This window comes from Vombatus ursinus, unplaced genomic scaffold (genome assembly GCF_900497805.2).
Source record: "Vombatus ursinus unplaced genomic scaffold, bare-nosed wombat genome assembly UNPS02014861.1, whole genome shotgun sequence".
Classification (NCBI taxonomy): domain Eukaryota; kingdom Metazoa; phylum Chordata; class Mammalia; order Diprotodontia; family Vombatidae; genus Vombatus; species Vombatus ursinus.
This window is the reverse complement of record NW_020954639.1, coordinates 13,547,389-13,570,769: the sequence shown is the minus strand read 5'-3', so window position 1 is coordinate 13,570,769 and position 23,381 is coordinate 13,547,389. Positions and strand designations below refer to the sequence as shown.

General features: G+C 36.2%; 1 protein-coding gene across 3 annotated transcripts in view; it reads right to left on the bottom strand.

Moving 5' to 3' along the window:
• Positions 1–3,165: 3,165 nt before the first annotated feature.
• Positions 3,166–23,381, bottom strand: part of MPP7 (membrane palmitoylated protein 7) — a 256,221-nt gene continuing 236,005 nt past the window's right edge. For all 3 annotated transcript variants that reach the window (XM_027841614.1, XM_027841613.1, XM_027841612.1), the window contains exons 13-17: positions 19,401–19,481; positions 13,127–13,220; positions 11,931–12,039; positions 8,591–8,734; positions 3,166–6,881 (exon numbers count right to left, since the gene is read on the bottom strand). In XM_027841614.1, the coding sequence (XP_027697415.1) occupies positions 6,702–6,881; positions 8,591–8,734; positions 11,931–12,039; positions 13,127–13,220; positions 19,401–19,481 (608 nt within the window). In that variant the 3' untranslated portion in view covers positions 3,166–6,701. The remainder of the gene's footprint in view (positions 6,882–8,590; positions 8,735–11,930; positions 12,040–13,126; positions 13,221–19,400; positions 19,482–23,381) is intronic.

Here is a 23,381-nt window from a genome sequence, read left to right as displayed (position 1 = left end):
TGGTCCCTTAGGGCAAACACCTCATCAGCTCCTGGTTGTGAATGATGATGGCTTTCTGAGATCTCCCAATCCTACCACTGAGACATATCAGTTGGTAATCACAGAAACTAGTCCTCTATGCCTGGAAGTCATCGACAGCTGCTGCTGGCTGGCTGCTCCTCTGAAAGCTCCTGTTCTCTCTCCTGCAAGGTTAGATAGCTATTGCTTAATGACTGAAGATGTCACATCCAGTGGATAGGAAGCCTTTGGTTCTAATTCATCGTGTCTGGCTAAAAGCTGAATATCATTTAATCTGACATTTACCCATATGATGCTAGTTGATGGTAGCAAAATGATCATAACTGTTCACAGAGAGCTAGCCTGCCTGAGAATTAGGAAGAGTTGTTCAAATTTCACTTTCTGACATACCATTTACTGGAGATGAGTGACCCTGGGCAAATCATTTAGCTCCTCAGTGACTCAGGCAACTCTAAGAATACACACCTGCCCCCCAAAATCAATGGAAAATGTTTGCCTCAAAAATAGTCCATGGAAACATTCTCAGAACCTCATGGGAGATTCATATTTCTTTTAAACTAGAAAGCATAAAAACTGGTGGTTTTTTTGTTTGTTTTTTTGCTACAAAGCCTTTATTTTTAAAACAATTGCATTAATCCCTATAAGATTTCATGTTAAAGTAACCTAGGAGACACGTTTTGAGTTAGAAGTTGACCACTCAGCTCCCGTGATAAAGTAATTTGAGATGTAGAACTTCCTGACCTGTGTGAAGGTTCTGCTGATAAAGCCTTCCAGATAGCTTTACAACCAGCGAGTGGTTATGCTATGTACAGTACATAAAAATATGCAGGATGTGGAATCTCTACAAATAAGACTTTTTTTTTAATAAGAGCTTACTTTATGGGAAGGCAAAACCCAAAATACATAAAATTTAGTGTTCATGAGAATTAAATTGTTACTCAGCAGTTTTCGATGATTTCACACCCCTAGTAGAGGTGCCAGTTGTGTTTTTGATGAAGTAATAAAGCGCGGTAATCCAGAGGGCTGGGTTGCAGAAATTGCTCACTTCCACTTTTTTCCTCCAAAAAAAACAATCTCAATAGAAACAAAGGTGGCAGTTATGAAAATTGGACTCAAAGGCTTGACACTTGTCACTAGTATCTGAACTCCCCTTAAAAGTACCTAAATTCCTGCCCACTAACGTCAATCACAACGTTGTTCCTGGGGGATTGTGGGGCAAGCAAGTAGAATGAAAGATTCAGACCCGTTTCTTCCCAGGGGTGATGGCCGGTGCTAACAAAGCAATCCATCAGTCAGGATTCAGATATTGGGAGCAAAAGCGTAAGACGTGATTCTTGCTGGCTACAAGCTAGTTGGGGAGATAAAACTCACATCTTGGCACAAAATGACGGATACTGTCCTTTGTAATGACTGTGTGATCTAGACCATAAAAAGAAAGGAAGCTTAGAAATGGCTTTACGGCGTAAGTGGGACCTGGGCTGATTCCTGAAAGATAGAGTAGGAGGTGGAAAGGTGAAAGGGGAGTCAACCAGCAATCATCGATTGTGAGATGTGTGTGGAGAAAAAGGAGGAATAGTCCCCTCCTCTGAAGGAGCTTATACTGTCCGGGGATAGGAAGCACGTAAAGTAGTTAGTAGTGGAAGATAATTTGAGGAGGGGAGTGAATACTGATGACTATGGCCGAAGGAAAGGATTCCTAAGAAGACAGTGCCCTAAGAAGAGCCTTGAAGGGAGCCAGGAATTGAGTCGCAGTCGGAAGAGCACATTACAAGTGCGTAGTTTCTGCTCTAGTGGGAGATGGACCGCCAAGCTAGGGAACCGCATGGAGAGTGGTTTCATAGGAATGGAGAAGATAAAATAGATTAGAATTGGGCTGGAAAGGGCTTTAAAAATCGAGGTGACGAACTTGTATTTTTTTAATTTCGGAGTCAATAGGGAGTTACTAAAGATACTTTTGGCTTAAAATATTCCTGACCACCTTTCCACTCACCCCAATTGAAACCCACCCAGTAACAAAGAAAAATGTTTCATTTGAAACCCCTGTTAAGTGTATCTGCCACTCTGCTCCAGTGGTCCCTAACCCCTCTGCGGAATAGGAAGGAGTGTGTCATTATTCACCTCCCTTTCAGTGATTTTTCCATTTACACTGTTGCAGGCATTGTGCAGTATATTGGTTTTTTGGTTCCACTTATTTCTAAATTAAATTAAAACAAATTTCTCATTTTTTTCTGAATTTCCTGTATTAGTAATTTTTGTTTCTCTTGACCTGAGGTTATATTGATATAATAAACTCTCTTAAGGAATTTCCTACTCTAAAAACGCAGGTTAGCAAGTCCTGGGGGGCTCATAGGTCAGCGAAGTGTAGTGGAGAGAATGCTGGACCTGAGTCTGAATAATGAAGACCCCAGTTCGAAAGGCTTCATACCCTCACTGGCTGAAACCCTCTCTACTTAGGTATCCTCATCAGCAAAAGTACTGACCTCATAGGGTTGTTGAGTAGATCAAATGTGATGCTGTATGTTAAAGCAATTTGCCAGCCTTCAAGTGTTTATTAAAAGGTAGCCATGATCATCAATATAATTAATATTGTCAGCGAGCTGCCTGGAGGTACCGAGGGGTCAGTGACTTGTACAAAGTTACAGAGCCACTGAGTCAGAGGTGGGGTCTGAACTCAGGTCTTCCCGACTCCACTAGGCACCACTGGCCTCTGGTCATTTCTGGTTGCACAATCTATCCCCTTACATCTATGTACTGTGGTTTTCACTGATGATTTGTGAATAAGGGCATTGTTATTACACGATCAGATCTCAGCTTTAGGATGGCACCCTCAACAACAACAATAACAAAAAAAAGAAATTTAGAGAAGGGCCTGTGGGATGGTGGGAAGATAATTAAGTCCACTTTGGATATGTTCAGTTTAAATGTTTTTGGGACATCCAGGTGGAAATGTCACTGCAGGCAGCTGGTGATGCAAGAAAGGAACCCAGGAGAGAGATTATGGCTGGATGTATACATTTGGAAGTCATCTACAGAAGGAAGATAACTGAATATATTGGCCTATCAGAGCAAATGAATAATACACTTTTCTTACAAACTGACAGCCACCACATATAGAAGCTATTAAAATCAAAACACTCAGCACAGATATGTTGTGTCAATAATTTATTTTTCAGTGAAAGAAAGTAAATTTATATTTCAGGCATGGCATCAACTAAGAAATTGATGGCAAGTTCAAGTATGGTGCTGGATACGATAGTACAAAATGTTAATGTCTGTTCTGCTACAACAACAGCCAAGTACGAGATACCAACAGAATCAAACAGTTCTCAAAAAACTACATGTTACAATTTGCATATGCTTTAACATTAGTCTTCTGTTGTATTTATCTATAAAGCCTTAGTTTAAAAAAAAAACAAGAAATAAATAATAGCATCTTTGTGTTGGGGCAGTTTTTATAACTTCAGAGGTGGTGTGGATCAGAAAAGTAAAGGTCCTTGCTAACGTGATGGAAAATGGCGTCAGTCATGACACGGTACCAGAAAGACGTCCTCTCAGACACCAATAACTCTCATGTGTGCCTGCATGTCACAGTAAAAGCACATTCTAGTCTACAATGGTGAATCAATAACTGAAGTAAATCTCTTCAAAATACTTTATTTCAGAAGCATGAACAAAAATGTGGCCAACTTTTTACTGCAGAAACTCTGAGCGCTACATATTCAGAGCCAGTAATGAGAGTGTGGCGTAATGTGTACATTCCAGGTAAAGAATGTCTAGGAAAAATGAAAATTCACTGTAGTTAGTGACTCCCTCATATTCAGTCCCACCCTTCTTTTTCTTCTTCTTTAAACAACAGCAACAACAAGAAACATCAGTTTGTCAATCAGAGGAGTGTGGATTTTCCATCTTGATCCTGGATTGTCTTTATATCCAACTTGGCTTTTTAATGCACAGACTTTTAAAAATTTAATGTTCCCTATGCTCTCAATGCTGGCTGACAATCCAGCCTGGGAATTGGGATATGTCTGTTAAGCTACTGCCAAGAACTACAGTGAGGCTCATAAAGCAATTGTCGTGTTAGGAGGCAAAATACAGAATCAATGGCCTCTTGCTACACGATGTTGGCAAATCCCTCTAGCTGTCCTTAGGTCCAACAAATTCAGATTAAGTTTTAATTAAAGCTGTTTTTAAGATATAGGATTGTGGCCTAAAAGTGTGCTTAACTTCATCACTAGCTGACATTTTTCAAGTGCAAAGTTTTTCAAATCGCCGTCACCTTCATTTATTAAAATATTAGGAATGGGCTACCTTCACATACAAACATTTTCTCGGTATGATTTATAATGAAACAGATCAGAATACAGTCTTGGGGGTATTTGGTGTTAGTATTTTCAATTAACTCTATATGAACAGTACTCTTTTCTGTTCAAATTTATAGTAAAAGTCTGCAAGGCTTTCTTAACGACAACAAAAGAACCAAACATGCACTAAGTTAAGGCTTTATCCATACACAAGGTAACTTGGAGAATCAGGGCAATTATTTAGACCATGGCATTCTGAGAAATCCAATACTGCCTCTGTTGTCTGGATATTCCAGGTCAAAGGGTGCTTTTTCAGGGATAGGGTGGGGTTAGGGAAGTGAGAAACAGTGCTAAATAATACATGTTTTACACAGGTACGCATGATTTAAAGGACATTTTCATGAGTGTACAAAAAAGAAAATATTTATCCAGGACTTATATTTCTTTCAAGGGCTATCAGTCAGGGCAGCTTGAGCAGCATCAGACTTGGCATCCCTAAATTAACAAGTTACTAGGTATGTGAGCCTGGAACAGAAATAAACATTTGTAATAAACTGTAATAAAAATCTGACAGAGTATTCACTGATTATTATTATGACTTGAGTAAAATTTGTATTCTAACTATCTGTGATGAGAAACAATATGTGTCAAGTCTAGTGAAATATTTGAGGTTTCTGTTTTTAATATTTTGCTTGTTTCACTTAATAAGCCTGAAACAAATGCAGGGAAACCAGGCTATCCAACATGCATTTAAAATACAACAAATTGGTGGCTCCCTCCACCTGTACATGAACCATGGGCAAATATTTACATGGAATGTTGAGCCTGATTTACAAAACCACCATTTCAATTTATGCTTTCACATATAATCCATTTTATGAATAACTATACTGACAAGGAATTAAAAAACCCTACTGTCCCTTTCAACCCTTTCATAAATATATAAAGTTTCACTAAATTCTTTTTTTATTTAAACAAGACATCTACATTCTTCTTTACATGTGAACATAAAATAATTCATTTTTTGTTTGAATGCCACAAATGTGATGATTTTTGGTTAGCAAGGTCTACTGCACTCCATAGTTGTAGGGCAAATTCACTTATGCAGCTAATAGGCATGTTAAAGCTTTTTACTGAGCTTCTGCACATCAGTAGTAAATCAAGAAAAATGAAAAATCACGTTTAATTGTTGTGTACAAATACATGGTCTGTTCATTTACTGTTATCAAAAATTCAAGGAAGTTGAGATGGCGTCTAGTCAATATTAAAAATGGATCTTTCAATAGTATAATAAAAGCTAAAATTAAATGTGAAATTTTCTAATCGAAAAGAATCGGATGTTTTTCAAGTATATGGTAACAAATTGCTTATAATTTTAAATAAATCAGTGCAACATTTATTTACTGTGTTTGTAACAGTAACTTGAGTATATCTGCTTTTCAAATGTGAAACACTTTCCTGTCATTTATTGGAAAAAAATGTGACTGACTAAATCTCCTTTAAAATGAAATTGCTGATGATGAAAAAACTTATTTTGTTGTTACTTATCTTAAGATATCACTGAATTTATGAAGTCTTAATGCGATAAGGAAAATTTTATAAAGTTCCATATGTAATATTAAAATAACCTATTTTCCCTTATTAAAGTCTTTGTTATGCCACCTACAAATATATGTAAAGTCTATTCACAGCATGCAAGCCCTTCTCAGAATACATTTTTTAATTCACTGGGCAATTCATTTATGAAAGAGTTTAAACACACTGTGAATATATGGGATAGGTGGTAAAAAACAAAAACAAAAACAAACCCAAACCTTAGATTTTCAGGGGACAGCAAGAGAATCATCTTGATAGTTAATCCAGTTAAAACTGTGATGATCTATCCAGAAAAACTCAAGCTGTCCTGCTTGTCTCAAGGACTGCAATTTAAAGTAATGATATTACCTTCAACTGCTAACATGCAAACTTTATGGCAGTGACCACATCTGAGACTACTGAAACACTGATCTCCAATATATATTAAAGTCTTTAGCGACTTCTCTTTTAAACAAAAATTTAAACCTCATTGTGGATATATAGCTATATTAAAGACGACCAGATGTTTCAAGGCTTAGCTTAGAATAGAGAATTGGGCAAAACTCCACTTAAATTAAATTTAGATCTTATTTGCACACCTTCAGTCTGGTAAAGGACTTTAAAGAAGAAAATAATATCAGCATTCAACTTTATCAAAATTGTAACTGCATCAGTGACATAGATTTAAAAAACAACCACCTATCAGTGACAGAAATTTAAAAACCCTTCCACCAAAATGGCAACTACTTTCTTTTTAATCATTAACCCTGTTAAACAATGACTCTGAAACACTTTCTTCTTTCAGTCTTATGAATGTAACCAGCTCACTGGAACCCAATAGGTGTCTGTCTCCAATTTGTCAAAAGTTGCTTTCAGCTCATTGTAAGCCACAGCGAGATCATCATTTACTATAATTTTGTCAAAAAGATGGCCATACTGACTTTCCATTATCTGTGCAGATTTAATCATTTCTTGAAAGTCTTCTTCCTACAAAAAACATTTTAAAGAATCAATTGTATCTCTTCATATCCACATCAAATACAGATATTCTGAAAGTACTGTATTTAGTCCTGAGTTAACATTTACTTCCCCTCACTCTAACAATTAAAATTGTACTCTTTAACTGCAATTTTCAGAAGCCATCACTTTTAATTATATCTGTCTGAACCAACTGTAATTAATACTTTACTGCCAACATGCAGATCTTTCCTTTTCCCCTCTTTTTAAAACATAATTAATTAGTCACTGATTAATACAGGGACATTTCTGTGTCAGAAATACCAGGGGGAAAATGTTTTCAGCTGTTCAATGTTTTGACCAACTGCATTATTTATACTCACTAGTAGCAAAGGAATTATGACTAACTTCAAAGAACACTAACTTTACTTTTTCAGAGTTTGGTACATTTCCAAAAGGAAGGTTATTATTGCTTCCCTGTGTCTTCTTATGTCTAATTCAGTAATGGTTTTCACTCGCTTTTTGAAACAACAGCAAAAAAAGTAGTTTTTTTACATGACTCATAATTATATAAGGAAATTTAAATATACCAGATCCCAGTACTATGTTACCATATTTTTAAACCATGGAAAATCTTTTAAGTATAACTAATTTCAGTGTTCATTTTAGTGCTACATAGGATTTTGTGACCGTATTACTGAACCATGAAATTTGAACATGGGTAGGTTACAAATTAAGAACATTAGGTAATGTGAATCATATCATGAAAACTATTAAACATGGATGCCTGGATTTTCAGAAAATCATTACCACTAAAAGGAATCTTATAAATCAGTAGTGGCTTTTTTGTTTTTTGGTCAATGGTTGTAAAAAATGAAAAAAAATAATGATTAAGTTTAAAGGTAGATAGTTCTGGCATAGCTTTCCCCATTTTAATTTGGTTACTTTTTTGTTTGGGGTCCAGAAGCAGAATTAAATATTATGCTGAGGCACAGAGAAACAATGAGCAGTCCTGCCAGTAGCCACTGCAGAAATGAATGGAAAGAAAGCCTGCGTGGTCCTAGTGTCTGTGTGGCTATGTTGCTGGTCAGGCCGTCCACTGGGCTTTCTAATCACACCCTGAGGAGATATATACAGAACCAGCATCTTTGCACATAAATGACAAAAGACATAGTTGACTTTTCAGCATTTTTCTAAGTCTTTACCTGTGCTAAATAAGTAAAACAGTTACAGTTTTTCCAAGTACTACTCTGGGATACTCTCGTTGATGTCCTTCTGTTAAACTTCTATGTTAACTGTGATAAATCTGGTTGGCAATGGTAAGAGAAAGTAAATGGCAGATTATGGTGTTTTTCACTCAAGTTATCAAGTACAAAGTATAGCTTTAATTTTTTTTCCCATTTCCATTGATAAAGTGTCCTGGGTAATAAAAATAGCTAACATTTGCATACCAAGATCCCTGATATGCTTGCAAACACAGATGAATATTGATCTTCTATAATTCATTCTTTTCACTGGCCGATTTTAGTATGTACTATAAAGATGAACTGGATTAGCAAAGTATAAGCTACTAACATCTACAGAAGTAGGAGAGAGTCTATACCTAAGAACTATGCTCAAGTTTTACAGAACTGAAGTTATATGATCTGATAACATTATGTTCTTTCCAAAGTTGATCACTATAGCATGAGCTCACATAGGGCTGCTCACATATTTTAGCAGCCTGTTAACATACTTACTGTAAAGGGTTTTGCCGTTCCCTGGTCATCTCGACTTGAAATAATCTTTGCATTTCTTCTCGTCTCTCTCAGACGCTCAATTGATGGAGGCTTTATAAATATAACAAATGGTTTAAATTCTAGCGTTCTTAAATGCTTCACTGTCTGAGAGAAAAAAGAGATTGTGATGAGTTTGCCACATTTCTTAACAGGTAAATGTGCATTCAAAAATGAATACTGTATGCAAAGAAATAGTGCTTGAATTCTTTTTCAGTTCAAGGTTACTTGTCTTTTAGTGAATCTAATTTGCTGATAAAATTCTATTGGTTGAAAATCATGAGCGGTCACTGAATAGATGGTGGAAAATCTACTTGTTTATGGGGAAAAACATCTTACATCATGCTCTGATTTGTGCAGAATGCAAACAGCTAAGAGGTGCTTTTCAAATTAAATGTTCAAGAAATGCCCTTCATTTAGGAACCCATCACTGCAGGGAAAATGTTGCATCTCAAGTTCTTGAAATTACTTTGAATATATTTTATATCAATCTGAGTACATGGTATATTTCTCCAGGAGAATTTTGGTTCCTTGAGGGCAAGGACTGTTTATGTGTCTTTGTCCCCATGCAGAGTGTTCTGAATAGAAGTGCTCTGGCACTTATTAATGTGTGTTGCATGGAACTGATTCAGGGTGATTAAGGAATGATAATAGGACAAACTTCGACAATCTCGGCAGTATTTATAAGAAAGCTAGATCTGAAGGACCAGACGTGCAATGCAGACCCCATTTACAGCATGTCCTGTTACTACCTTCCACAGGCATTTATGCTACAATGTGATTCAATTCAATTTAACAAATAGTTGCTGCACACAAAGGAATTTATATTCTCCTGGACAGATACGACATACATATAAAAAATATAGGCTGTGTACAGAGTAATCAAGAGAGAGAGAGAGAGACAGACAGACAGACAGACAGACAGACAGAGGCAGAGAGACAGAGAGAGAGAGAGAGAGACAACTGCATATGGGAAGAAATCAGGAGGGACCTTGTGTAGAAGGTGGCACCTCAGTTGTGCTTTAAAGGAACCAATGGAAGAGGTGAGGAGGGATACACTCGTGCAATGACAGGGAAGCCGCAGATGAATTGTTTTATATGGGGAACAGCTAACAGACCAGTTTTGTGGAATGGAAAATGTGTGTGAAGGGAGTAACATGAAATAAAATTTCAAAGGTACATAGGAACCAGCCTGCAGAGGGCTTTAAATCCTAGGTTGAGGATTTTGTATTTTGACCTAGAGGCAATAGAAAACTCCTGCAGACTTCTGAGGATGGTGGTGGTAGGGGTGTGACACGGTTTATGTTTTGGGAATATTGATTTAGTGGCTAAGGTGGGGAAAGACCACAGAGGGAAGAGGTGGGCAGTAAGGAGACTAATTAGGAAGCGACTACAAAGTCCAGGCGAGAGGTGATTAAAAACCCAAATTGGTGCAGAGGCTACTTGAGTGGAAAGAAGGGAAAGGATGGGAGATATCAGGGAAGCAGAGCTGATGAGACTTGGAAACTGACTGGCTGTGGTAGTTAAGGGCGAGGGAAGAGTCAAAGACATGAACCTAGGTGACTAGAACAATGACGATACTATCAATCACAAAAGGGGGAATTTTGTAGGAGAGATATGCATTATGTCTCCCCCTCTCCTCCCAGCCAACCATTCCCTCTTCCTAATTTACTCTTACTGTTGAGGGTACCACCATCCTCTCAGTCACCCAGGCTTGTAACCTAGGTCCCACGATTCCTCACTCTCTCTCAGCCCCCACAGCCAATCTGGTGTTAAGTCCTACTGATTCCACTTCTGTAATCTCTCTATAGCCCTTCCCTCTGTGGACACCAGCACCTTCCTTTAGCCCCTCTGCACTGCGTGCTCAGATGACTGCGCTAGCGTTTCTGTTGGTCTCCCCTACTCCATGCCATCCTCCGCTCATCTATTAAAGTGAACTTCCTCAAGCACAAGCATCACCATTTCACCTGCCCATTCAGGACGCTCCTCGGCATCCCTATTTCCTTCAGGATCAAACACAAAACTCTCTTTGTCTTCTAAAGCCTGTTTATAGGCCATTCCTGATTCTCCTTCGTGTTACTTACTTCCCTTTAAAATGAACTCCAAGGTATCCTGTCCATCTTGTTGTTAGCTAGTTATTCTCATGTTGTCTCTCCCATTAAAATGAGAGTTCCTCGAGGGCTGAAGCTGTTTTGTGCCTTCCTTTGTAGGCACTTAATTAAATGCTTGTTGATTTGGCTTGTTATTGAAATTAAGAAGAGAGATTAAGGATAGATATGTAACTTCTGAGTAGAGTCATATGCATAGAGATGATATTTGAACCCACAGAAGCTGAAGAGTTCACCAAGGCAGAGAGGATATAATGAAAGGACACAATTCAGCGTCTTGGGGGATACTAGTACTTAGCGGGCAGCAGAAAGTAAAGTCTAAGATGGAACAGTCAGACAGGTAGGCCGAAAACCACAATAGGTTTATATAAATTGAAATAATGAGCAATTTTATTTCCTCAAGGACAATTGCCACTAATTTTCAAAAGAAAAAATATTTTTACTCCTTAGATTTACTTACCAACCATAGGGATCCATGAAAAAATGTACCCAATGTGACTGCAGTTACATTAAAAATCTATTGATGCAAAGTTCAGATATTCTGATAGAATGCAAGTTCCTTGAGAGTAGGAATTGTTTTTTTTCCTTTGTTTTCCTTAGCAGAGTACAATGTCTGCTAAAGATTTTGTATTTTATCTCATGGGCAATAGCCACTTAATAAATGCCTGTTCATTAACTGATTCAACAAAAAGTCATAATAAGGCTATTCAGCTAAATGTAAAAAATGTACTTTTGTGTCATGTTATAGAATCTCCTTAAAGAAATAAAAAAAAATAACAAGCAGAAAAGACTGGGAATTCAGTAGAAAAAAAACAACTTTCATTTACTGAACCATTTATAACATTTAAGACAGTTAATACATGAACAACTGATGGGCTTTTAAACACTGATTTTATGAGTGTCTGCAAGAGCCATCATGGAAGTCAACAAAAACTGATCAAAGTATTAAAATTATGAAAGCAGATTTTAGAAATTGTTAAGCTTTCAAGAAGCTTATTTTTTAAATTAAAGGTTTCACAATTTGTTTTTAAATGTTTCTTTCATCTTAGAAAGGCTATAAATGGCCATGAAGGATGTGGAATACAAATTGAACTGATACTGCTCGTCAATATTAGAGTTTTCTCCTGGAACCCTGTCATGAAATGTAATCAATTACTTGATGCCAAAGGACACTGAAAAGTGTAATGCTTACTTACATGAGGCTGAACATCCAACAAACAAACCTTGTTTTTAGCCAGAACAGACCGAACAGAGTCTATACTTGTGCCATAGTAGTTGTTTTTATATTCCCCGTACTCAATAAACCTGCAGAAAACCAAGAGGTAGAGTTCTATCAGGCTCATTCCCAATTTTTCAAAAGAAATTATACTTTGTAAGATATAATTCATATGTAAACGATATTTTTGCTGAACATATGCAATTTTTACCATGTTTTATAAAAAGGAACACTGCCAAGTACTTCAGCATGTCAATTTTAAAAAAAATCTTCTATTTTACATTTTCAAATCAGTAACACCTGCTTGTATTACAGTCGAAGAGAAAAAAATACTTTGGTCCAACAGCACACTAATGTTTTCCATCACCTCCTTTTCTGAACTAATGCAATGCAATAAAACAGTGGATAAGCTAAACAATAGAAACTACTGAAATTTCACTGCAAGCTCCAGAATATCCAAAATCAGCTTTAGACCTAGGAGGAACTAGGGTGGTAGTTAATGGAACTGGGGCAGCTGATTATATGCTATAAAAATACAAACAGTGTGCCAAAGAGAAAGGAACATTTTGAAGTTTCAATAAAATCCCACAATCCTGTCTTAAAACACACATTGCTCCCTGAAATATTTAGGGTCAAATAGTAAAATTGGGGGAAAATATTCAAGCAAATGGTGCTACCATAATAATAGTTACTGTAGCTTAAGTCTTTGAAGAGTGAAGAGGGCAAGAGAATAAAGGGGCAAGTGAGGTTGCAGGATTTTCATGTAGGTCATGAATTTAACGAGAACAGGAAGTATCTGTTCAGAACCCAGATATCCTAATATAAATTTTAAGCACACTATTGTAAAGGAATGCTGTCAAAAATACATTAGTAATTATTATACTAGTAATTTCATAAGAAAAATACAAGTATTAACCTCCTCTAAAACTATTCTTATGCTTTTAGTTAAAAAATGCATTAAACAAAGGTATAACATTGTTAGATATTTTGGAGGTACGTGTTTTCATTTTTCTTTTCAGACTATGAAAATCACTTATTAAAATGTTGCTTTTTTGGATTTCAGATGTTTTGAAAATTAAAATAAATATTCAACAGAAAAAAGAGATACGGTTACCAAAAATGATAAACAGCAATATTAGCAATTACTTTTAGACTTCTAAAAGGTTTTCTACATACTTGTTATTTTGTACATCTGTCTCAAACAAATGCTTGGAAATGAAAATATATTCAACACCATCACTTTCTTGACTTCTTCTTGCTCTGGTAGTGTCTGTGATTTAATTAAAAATAGTTTTAGATAAGCTCCATATTATCAACCACCAAAACACACATACACACACACATACATACACACACGTGTGAGCGCACGCTTAGAACTGGCTATTGTCCTTAACAAATCACAACCAAGAAATGGGGGCATCACTAATACAAAAGAACAGAATATTTTAAAATACGATAAAGTTTCAATAATTCAGATGCCATTACAATGGCATTTGTGATAACTAAAACACAGGCTTATGTGTCATTTGTGTAGGGATGATTTTTAAATTTAAGGGAGTAAATAAAAGCACCAAGAGCCCAAGACAAGCCATGAAACGATTATGCCCAAGGATTTGAGTTTGTAACTTAGCTAACCAGATAAGATATTAAAAAAAATGCTATAATTTGGTGTATGATTTGTTGACGGGGTGGTAAAAATAAGAGCTATGGTGAAATAAGGAAGAATGATTCCTCTAAAAGAAAAATCTATGAAAATTATGTTCTCTTGATTAAAAAACATTTCTCATAAATCCTCCCCAAATATTCTCTAAATGGAATAAAATCATAGACCACAACCATTTTTAATCCATGAGACTTTGGTTACCAGGTCTACTTTCTTTTTCTGGGGTGGAGCATAAGGGAGAATAGTAGGTTGATGATTTCTTCTGTGTAGATAACTCCTGGTATGGAAAGGCCCTCTACTGATGTCTACTGCTTACAGCATTTGAGAACTGTCCAGGGCACCGAGAAGCAGTGTGACTGGCCCATAGTGACACAACCCCTATGTACGTAGGCAGGCCTTGAAATCAAATCTTCCTGACTCCGGGACCAGCCCGCTATACATTATGCCAGGCTACCATGATATCATTCTGTTTGTCTTACCAAGTGGAAAATTCAAATTCCATAGTTCTTAATGAGAAACACAGAAGCTAGTTAATAAGTAATGGTGAGGAAAAAAGAGCCCATTAGCTTCAGTAATGAAAAGAAAATACACTGAAATCTAGGAATCAGGGGAAAGAGAAGTCATTGATTTGCAGAAGAATGGAGTTTGGGAGGGCAGTGGAGAAAATCCATAGAATGCAACTACGCTGAGAAATAGCAATTGTTGAAGAGAAGATCAATCATAGTGTAAAGTAGCAAATCAGATCACAAGTGTCCTTCCAATTAGTGGCTGCTGCACAAAAACTCCATAGGCAAGGGTCTGTCTGAGGAACCTAACTAGTCTGTGTGAGAAATTTGTATTAGATAGATATTGATGTAGCTATAATTCATTTTCATATCATTAGGTCACAGATACAATTCTCACATTACTGAAATGTTTGGTAAAGCAGAAATGGTCCATCAGATTTGGTGTTAAAAAGTCTTAGGTTTGAGTCCTGGATCTGACACTTATTAGCAGCTGGGGAAGAAGACGAAGAAGACAACAATGACGAAGAAGAAGAAGAAAAAGAAACAGAAGAAGGAGAAGAGAAATGGAGTGAAAACATTAAGAGACTTTGGCCCTCACTTCCTTTTTATGACAATCCTAAAGGACAAAAATATCTTAAAGACAATTCAGGATGTTCCCAGGGTAAGCACAAGGCAGATACTCTCAATTGCACATTTCTGTTGATTGATTCACGACTTCATTTAATTTGAAAGAGAGAAAACCTCTTTGTCTTTTAAGTTATAGATAATTCTTCAGACAATTAAAACAGAGGAACTTACTCTACTAGCAACCTACTAGTAAGGATATATATTTTTGCTTAATTATAACTTCTGATGTTCTTTTCATTGTGTGTGGAAATCATGACACTAAATTCTGCATTACTATAATCAAAGCTATAGTTTAGTCTCTGATTGATGACTATAATGTATTTGAAAAATAAAAACTTATTTATGGCCTCCCAAAACATTCTGGGAGAACTATAGTCTTCCAAGCTATAATTTAACCAAAATATTTCATGGAATCAGAAAAACTAGTTACTAGATAAGAAAGTATTTGCTCAAGATCCAAGCTTTTAGGACAAGAACTCACTATCTGACAAAAACTGCAGGCAAAACCGGAAAGCAGTTTGGCAGAAACTAGGTATATACCAACAAAAATTTATGGCCAAACAAGAGATAGCGAGCACTATGAGATGTAAAATGGATAATTATGACTATATTAAATTTAAAAGGTTTTGTACAAACCCAATGCAGCCAACATTAGGCGGAAAAAAAGCAGAAAGCAGGGAAATTTTTTTTTTTTACAGCAAATGTGTCTGAAAAAGGCCTCATTTCTCAAATATACATGGAACTGAGTCAAATTTATAAGAATACAAATCATTCTCCAACTGACAAATGGTCAAAGGATATGAACAGGCAGATCTCAGATAAAGTAGTCAAAGCTATCTCTAGTCATTAAAAAAATGTTCTAAATCACTATTGATTAGAGAAATGCAAATTAAAACCACTCTGAAGTGCCACTACACACCTATCAGATTAACTAATACGACAGAAAAGGAAAATGATAAATGTTGGAGGAGATAGGGAAAAATAGGGACACTAATGCACTGCTGGCAGAGTTGTTAATTGATTCAACCATTCTGGACAGCAATGTGGAACTATGCCCAAAGAACTAAAAAACTGTGTATACCCTGTGATGCAGCAATATCAGTACGAGGTTAGTGCCCCAGAGAGATCTAAAGGGAAAAAAAGGTCCCATATTTACAAAAATATTTATAGCAGCTCTCTGAGTGGTGGCAAAGCATTGGAAACTGAGGGGATACCCATCAATTAGGGAATGGTTGAACAAATTATGGTATATGATTGTGAAAGAATACTATTGTGCTAAGAAATGATGAGCAGAATGATCTCAGAAAGACATGGGAAAACTCATATGAACTGGTGCAAAGTGAAGTGAATAGAACCAGGAGAACATTGTGTACAGTAAAAGCAATATTGTACAATGATCAATGTGAAAGGTTTAGCTATTCTGGGCAATATAATGATATAAGACAATTCCAAAGGACTTATGATGAAAAATGCTCTCTGCCTCCAGAGAAAGTAATGATGGAGTCTGAATGCAGATCAAAGCATATTTTTTAAACTTTCTTTATTATTTTTTTGGTCTATGTTTTCTTTCACAACATGGCTAATATAGAAATATTCTGCATGACTGCACACACATAAACTATATCAAATTCCTTGCCTTCTCAAGGAGGGGAGATGGGAGGGAGGGAGAGAATATGGAACTTATAATTTAAAAAAAGAAATGTTAAGAATTTTTTTACATTTAATTGGGGAAAAAACATATTTAATATTTCAAAAATAAGTATTTGCTCCTAAAATCCCAAATTATTCCTATAAAGGATATAAATTCATATCCATTCATCAATATAAAGCATCCTTAAAGTTGGGGTGATATTTATTTCAGTGGACCTATGTTCTTGTCGCTGGGGATACTTCTTCTTATCCAAATCCTTCTGTAAATCCTCTACAAGGGGTTCACACAGTACACTGAGGAGCCCTTTTCTAGATTACAGGTTATTAACCTGGGGGGCATTACTTTGCTTTTAGAAAAAAACATTTTGATAACTTTATTTCAAAATAGCTGTTTTCCTTTGTAATGCTACATATTTTATTCATTTAAAACCATTATTCTGAAAAGGAATCCAATGGTTGTATCAAACTGTCAAAGGTGTCTGTGACACACAAAAATTTAAGAACCTTTGTTCTGGATTGACTCTGATGAGGAGAGAAGGCTGGACTGCATTTGGGAAATTGTGCAGTGTTTTTAATAAACCCAAAGGATCTCAACAGGCTATCATGAAAAACCAAATGTTGCAAAGTAGAATTTAATAAGAATAAATGTAAAAGTTCACACTTGGTTTCAAGAAAAATCAATTTGGGAAGTACAGGATAGGGGATGAATGGTTATGTCAAAATTTCTGTGAAAGATATGGTGATTTTAGTAGACTAAAAGTACAATACGAATTAACAGAGTGACATGGAAGCCTCCTTTCCTCCCTGCCCCCAACAAGTTAACACTTTTGTAAGTTAAGAAAAGCAGTATCCAGATTAAGGGAAAGATGCCTATATTCTTATACAGATGACATCTAGACCACTGGTGTCAAACTCAAATAAAAATGGGGGCCACTAAACCACACGTAAGAATATCTGCAGGCCATGTATTGATTAAGAAAACCACATATTAACATTATCTATGTTCTATTATATTTTTACTTCATTAAATATTTCCCAGGTATATTTTAATACAAGTTTCCTCACTTAAAAGTTGTGGACTGCTTGTCTGACATCTGTGATCTACAGTACTTTGATTTAGAAGGGGCATAGACAAGTAGAAATGTTTCTCAAAAAAAAAAAAAAAAAGATGAACAGGATGGTGAAAGGACTGAGGACTATGGAATAGGAAGACAGAACAAACGAACTGGGAATGTCTGGCCTGCTGATGTGACAGTAGTCTTAAGGAGCTTTTTTAAAAGGCAGTCATGTGAAAGAAGGACTAGAAGGGCAGAGCCAGGAACAATGGGTAGAATTTATGGAGCAGATGCTACCCACCTCCTGACAGAGGTGATAGATTGATGGATTCAGAGTACAGATGGATAACATTTTTTTTTTTTTGGACATGGCCAATGTGGGAATTTGTTTTGCTTGACTCTTCATGTTTGTTATATGGGTTGCATTTTTCCTTCTTTCTCAATAGGGGTAGGGTATGGAGACAGAAAACGAAAAGGCAGTTTTTTTGCAAAATGAAAATGATAAAATTTAATTAAAGGAAAAGGAATAAAAAAGAAGTTACAGAAAAGCATAGGCTTTATGTAACAATTAGAGCTGTTCAAAAGGTGGGCTGGGCTATCCTGATAGGCAGCGCTTTCCCCTTTGCTGGAGCTCTTCAAGAAGAGGGCTGCATAACCACTTGCTAAAGGATGTTTATAAAATAGATTCTTGCTTAGGTACAGGTTGGACTAGAAGGCCTTTTAAGTCCCTTTCAACATGCAGAATCTATAATTTTATGATTCCTCTCAAAGAAGGGCTAATTATTACAACTTCATGAGGTAAGCAATCATGTCTTCCAAGATGGAGTTCAAATTTAAAGACTTTTAATTCCTACAGAAATTTTGTAATTCAAAAAAAGGGAAAATAAGTTGATGGTTTCACTGAGCATCCATAATGAATGTAATGACTTTCAGAGATGCAAAAATACAGAGTCATTGCTTCATAGGGCAGAAGTAGCCCTACATGGGCTAAGAATATTTAATACTGCCAACCAATGTTGGCCCCGAGCTACTTCCCAAGCTCACTAATTTCAAAACACCTGGATTTTTCCTTGGCAACAACTAAGCTATTAGAGAGAGAGAGGAAATAAATGTATGACAACTTTTCAGACCAACCCTCCTAATGTCGTATTTCTAATCAGCTATATATTAGAAAAACTGACTGTAAGGAAATCAAAGAGAGGAAAGTATTTAAAATTGCCCAGGTCCAGGTTTTCTTTCACCTTCCTGTAATATCAGCTGCCCTGTAACTTAAAGCTAAAAAAAAATTTGAAACAATTGTCTGGAAAAAAGTAGTAATGGAGTAACTTAGGGTAAAAAAGAACCAGAATCTAGAAATAAATATGAACTCTTACACAACAAGAGAACATTGCTAATGGCAATATATAAACAGTATTTTTTATTATTGGTAGTACTGAAACTGCTTGAGAAAGCCAACATTTCAATTTAGCTTTTTAGACAGTTTTCTTAACACCAACATATTAAGTAATCAAATGACATTTATTCTGGAGATAGAAACGCTTCTAACATCACATTTCATTTGTAAGAATGCCTGTGAAAATAACATAGTTATTATAAAAAAAATAGACGTAAAAGTGTGCTGAAAAGAAATTCTACCACATTTGGAGTTGATGATTAGAAAAACCCAGTTTAGCAGAATTCATCAGTTTATTAAAGAAATAATTAAGATAGGTCTATAATTCTATATCATATGAAGTCCTTTTGCTCTCTCTGCAGGTTTTAGTCTTAAAATAGAAACCTGGTGAAATATCCTAAAAATTTTGGATTTTGCCCTAAGAAATGATTTGAAAGGATATTTTATTTAGAAGAAAACTAGATTTAAGGGTATTTGAGTCCAGAATGTTAGAAAAATTAAAGAAGCTAAGAAAAGAGGACTTTTAAGGGTCTGTTACACACAGAATGTTACTTACGTGGCACTGTCACACCATAATGTTGTGTATCGCTAATCAGCAACTTTCGTTTTAGTTCATTTAATCCTACTCCCACGGGTCCTGAAGAACAATAATAATAACAGTCAGCCAAAGCATCATATAAAAATAATTTCTAAAATTAATATTTGCCTAAAGGAACATGATAAACCAAATGAAAAAAAAATCCAATTATTTTTGCTGGTTAAAAGCAACAATTATTTAACTTCCATGCCCTCAAAAAGATTGCTTCAAATATTTATGTTTCAAATTCATACAGCTCAGTTGGGTCACAATACATTCCCAAATGAACGCTACCCTTGAGAGCTTTGAAAATATTTACATAATTCATTTGAAGTTAACAGTTCAGATTTTTTTTAAAAAAAATTTAAATACTAAGCCAAAGGAAGAGCTATTAATTCTTATTCAATTAATGGCCCTATATTCAACTTGGGTTATACACTTTAAATTAACAAATCACTAGCCACATTTGGAGAGTTTCTCCCCTTCAGGGACCTAGAGATTTTTATGTAGCTCAGGGCACTTGTATATCTTAGGTCTTTCAATCAATTAATAAATATTTGAGTACTAACTACTCTCATGGGAAAAAATGTCACAGTTAGAGATGTCAAAGGAGTGTCTTTTTAGGCAGGGGAAATGGCCTGTACAAAAAGGAAAGTATACCTAGTTGTCCAGTTTGGTAGCAACACATAAAACAATAAGGAAAGTAGTGAAAACTAAGGTTGGAAAGGTAAGTAGGTGAGCACCAGATTGTAGAAGGCCTTAAATGCCAAGCTAAGTAATTTGCATTTTGTTCTCTAGGCAATAGATATTTTTGAACTGGAGAGGGACATGGTCACACCTATACGTAATAGCTCGTTTACAGAATACTTTATGGTTTACAAAGAATTTTACATGTCATCTCATTTGATAGTTACACTGTTCTTATGGTGTAGACAGGGCAAGTATTATTAATGCCATTTTACACATGAGAAAGTTGATGGTCAGAGAGATGACTTATCCACTGTTAGTAAGTGTCAGAATCAGGACTCTAACCCAATCCAGTGAATGTTTTTCCCCCCATTCTACCATGCTCCATAGCTGTGCAAAGGATAGATTTGAGAGAGAGAGGATGGAATCATAAGATCAATTAGGAAGTGATTTATATAACTTGAAGGGAGGCAACAAACACAGCGTACTTTTGAAGAGCTGGCTACAGGGTTAGGTGACCTGAGTTCATATTCCTGTTCAGGTACCTAATAGAATCTTGGGCAAATCAGTTGGACTGCATATGCCTTGGTGTCCTCATCTGCACAATGAAGGAGAGCTGGGCTGGAGAGCCTTTAAGGTCTACTCCAATTCCAGAGCTATGATGCTAAAGCTGAAAGCCCTGATGAAGTTGGTGACATGAGTGAAGAGAAGGTAACTGAATGCAAGAGTGAGTGTGGAAGTCAATAGGGACTGGGGTAAGGGGAGAAAAGCGAGGGAAGAGAAAGAGAGGAAAAATTCAGAGAGAATGCTGGGGAATACAAGAGTTAGGATATTTTTAATGAAATGTCTAGTCTTTTTTGCTCTATTTTAAAATTCTTACTCTTACACACTATTAAAATAATCTAGGTACTTCTAGATAATTTTCTCTAATGGAAAAAGCACAGTCATATAGAAGTAAATAGAGACACAACCCAAACTTTCAAAATTTATATTCTATTTTGTAATGTTATCACCTGGGGAACCCTCAACCAGGAGGCTTTCTGCATTTGCCTCTGGTTAATTTTGTTGTCACTACCTAAGGGACTTCCTCAATCTCCACATGCCTGTTCTATAATCTTCCTCCACTGTGAGTCATCCAATTGAATTCAACAAAAATGTATTAAGTACTTATATGCATGGCACATACCACTTGCAGTTGACTGTTTTTCATTCAGAGCGCAAAATACTCAACACTTTGTCTAGGTAGGCAGCTCTTCAACCTGATTTACTAAGAGGCTAGCTAAGCTCACTAAGTTCTCCTAGGTCCTTAAGAGACATTAAGGCTGTTCTGATCAATGATCTCCAGGTACACGCCTCCTCTCTCCTCCCCTCTGCCAAATTCGAAACTGGATCACCTCACAATCTCCTGATACTCCCAACTTTGTTATTTCTCCCCTGAAATTCCTTGTCTAAAAACTGTTGGTTCCCTAAGTAGCTACCCTGCCAGCCTTTTCTCAGATTAGTTTATAACAATAATGGTGATAATAATTCTCATTCATGTAAAATATCACTATAACTCTAAAGTAGACCCATAACATTGTTACCACTTCATAACTGAGGAATCAGACTCAGAGGAGTTCATTTTGAGTGACTTCCCTCTCCTTCCCTTTTCCTGCATAGGATGCTCCCCCATCATACAGTCTGAAGTAATATGGCAATGGAAACAGTGGATTCAGAGTTTCAAAATACTAGGATTTGAATCTCTGTACCACCATTTCCTAGCGGGAAACTGTTAGAGAGTCATTTACCGTCTCTCGGACACAATTTCTTACAAGTGGGGTGACAACTGCCAGATAACTTATGAGCTGCTTGTGAAAATGCAATGAAATAATGCAAGTGAAAGTGTTTTCAAAACTGTTGCGCACTTGTAAGCTAAGACATTATTATTAGTACTATTTTTCCCCCTCTTGGTCTTCCTCTCCTCGAGCCCCCTTTATCTATAACGTGTTGTCATGACTTTGTTGATTACATTCTTTTTAATCAATTAATAAACATTTATTAAGCATTTACTACATGCCAGGCACTGTGCTAAGCACTGGAATATTGTTAATGTAATAAATGGTAAAAATAAGATATTATTATTTAATCCTACTCTTTATATATGATTCCCAAACTCCAGATCTTTGTAGACTCTAGAATTCAGGGCTTCTTAAATTTTTTCCACTCCTGACCCTTTTTCACAGTTCAGCAGTGTTCACTGGTGTTGAGTGGCCTGATGGCATGCATAGTTCAAAGTGTACATTCTTTGTATTCAGAATCAAAGCCACAGTGAAGTTGCACAATGTAACACGGGCAAGTGCTGCCAGAAACACCTTGGATTCATTACATGTTTGATTTTTAATTAATTTTTGGTCGTTGCACATTCAGAAACCTTTTACTGTTGCCAAATTTTTCGTGAGCCCACATGTGGTTGTGACCCACAGTTTAAGAAACGCTGCTCTAGATAACGGTATTAGCTACATGCTTGTGGAATCTAAGATTACTCCAAACCATGTATTTTTCCCCTTGATGCTCATAGTTGGAATTGCTGTGACTGCTGACATGAGGTTCTTGCATTCTTATGTATGTTATACAAAAAGTGGAAATTTGATAATTTTCTTAGAACTAGCTAATGGGAAGGGATCGTTAGCAGTCATTTGCCCAATCACCTTGGGGAAATTGAGGCTCAGAGAGGTAAAGTGATTAGCCTATGGTCACAAAGCTAGTTAGTTACCAGAGGTGAGTCATAAACCTTGGTCTTCCTGACTCCATGTTCAGCATTCTATCCACTGTCACAGATTCACTAAATTATTTTATCCCATGCTTCTGTACACACGTTATTGTAAGCTGTTGCAATATTGGAAAAAAATAAAAATGGCAGGAAGGCCAGGCCAATTTTGCTAACCTTGTTGGCTACTGTTAGTGAGTCCAAGTGAGACTCTGCAGAGGAGACCCAAAGTTGAGTAAATATTTTTCGGGTATTTATATCAGAATAAAAACATATATATACATATACATACATATACACACACACACACACACATATACATGCTGAAGCTATATATATATAAACATATATATTATATATAGTAAAACACACATATGTGCTGAAGCTATATATACATATACATATAGAGAGAGAGAGAGTAAATGTATACTTTTCCCCCAAAGTTCAGTCAGTTGGTCAGCAAGCATTTATTAAGCACCTACTATGTGACAGGCACTGTTCCACATCCTAGGGATACCAAGAATGGC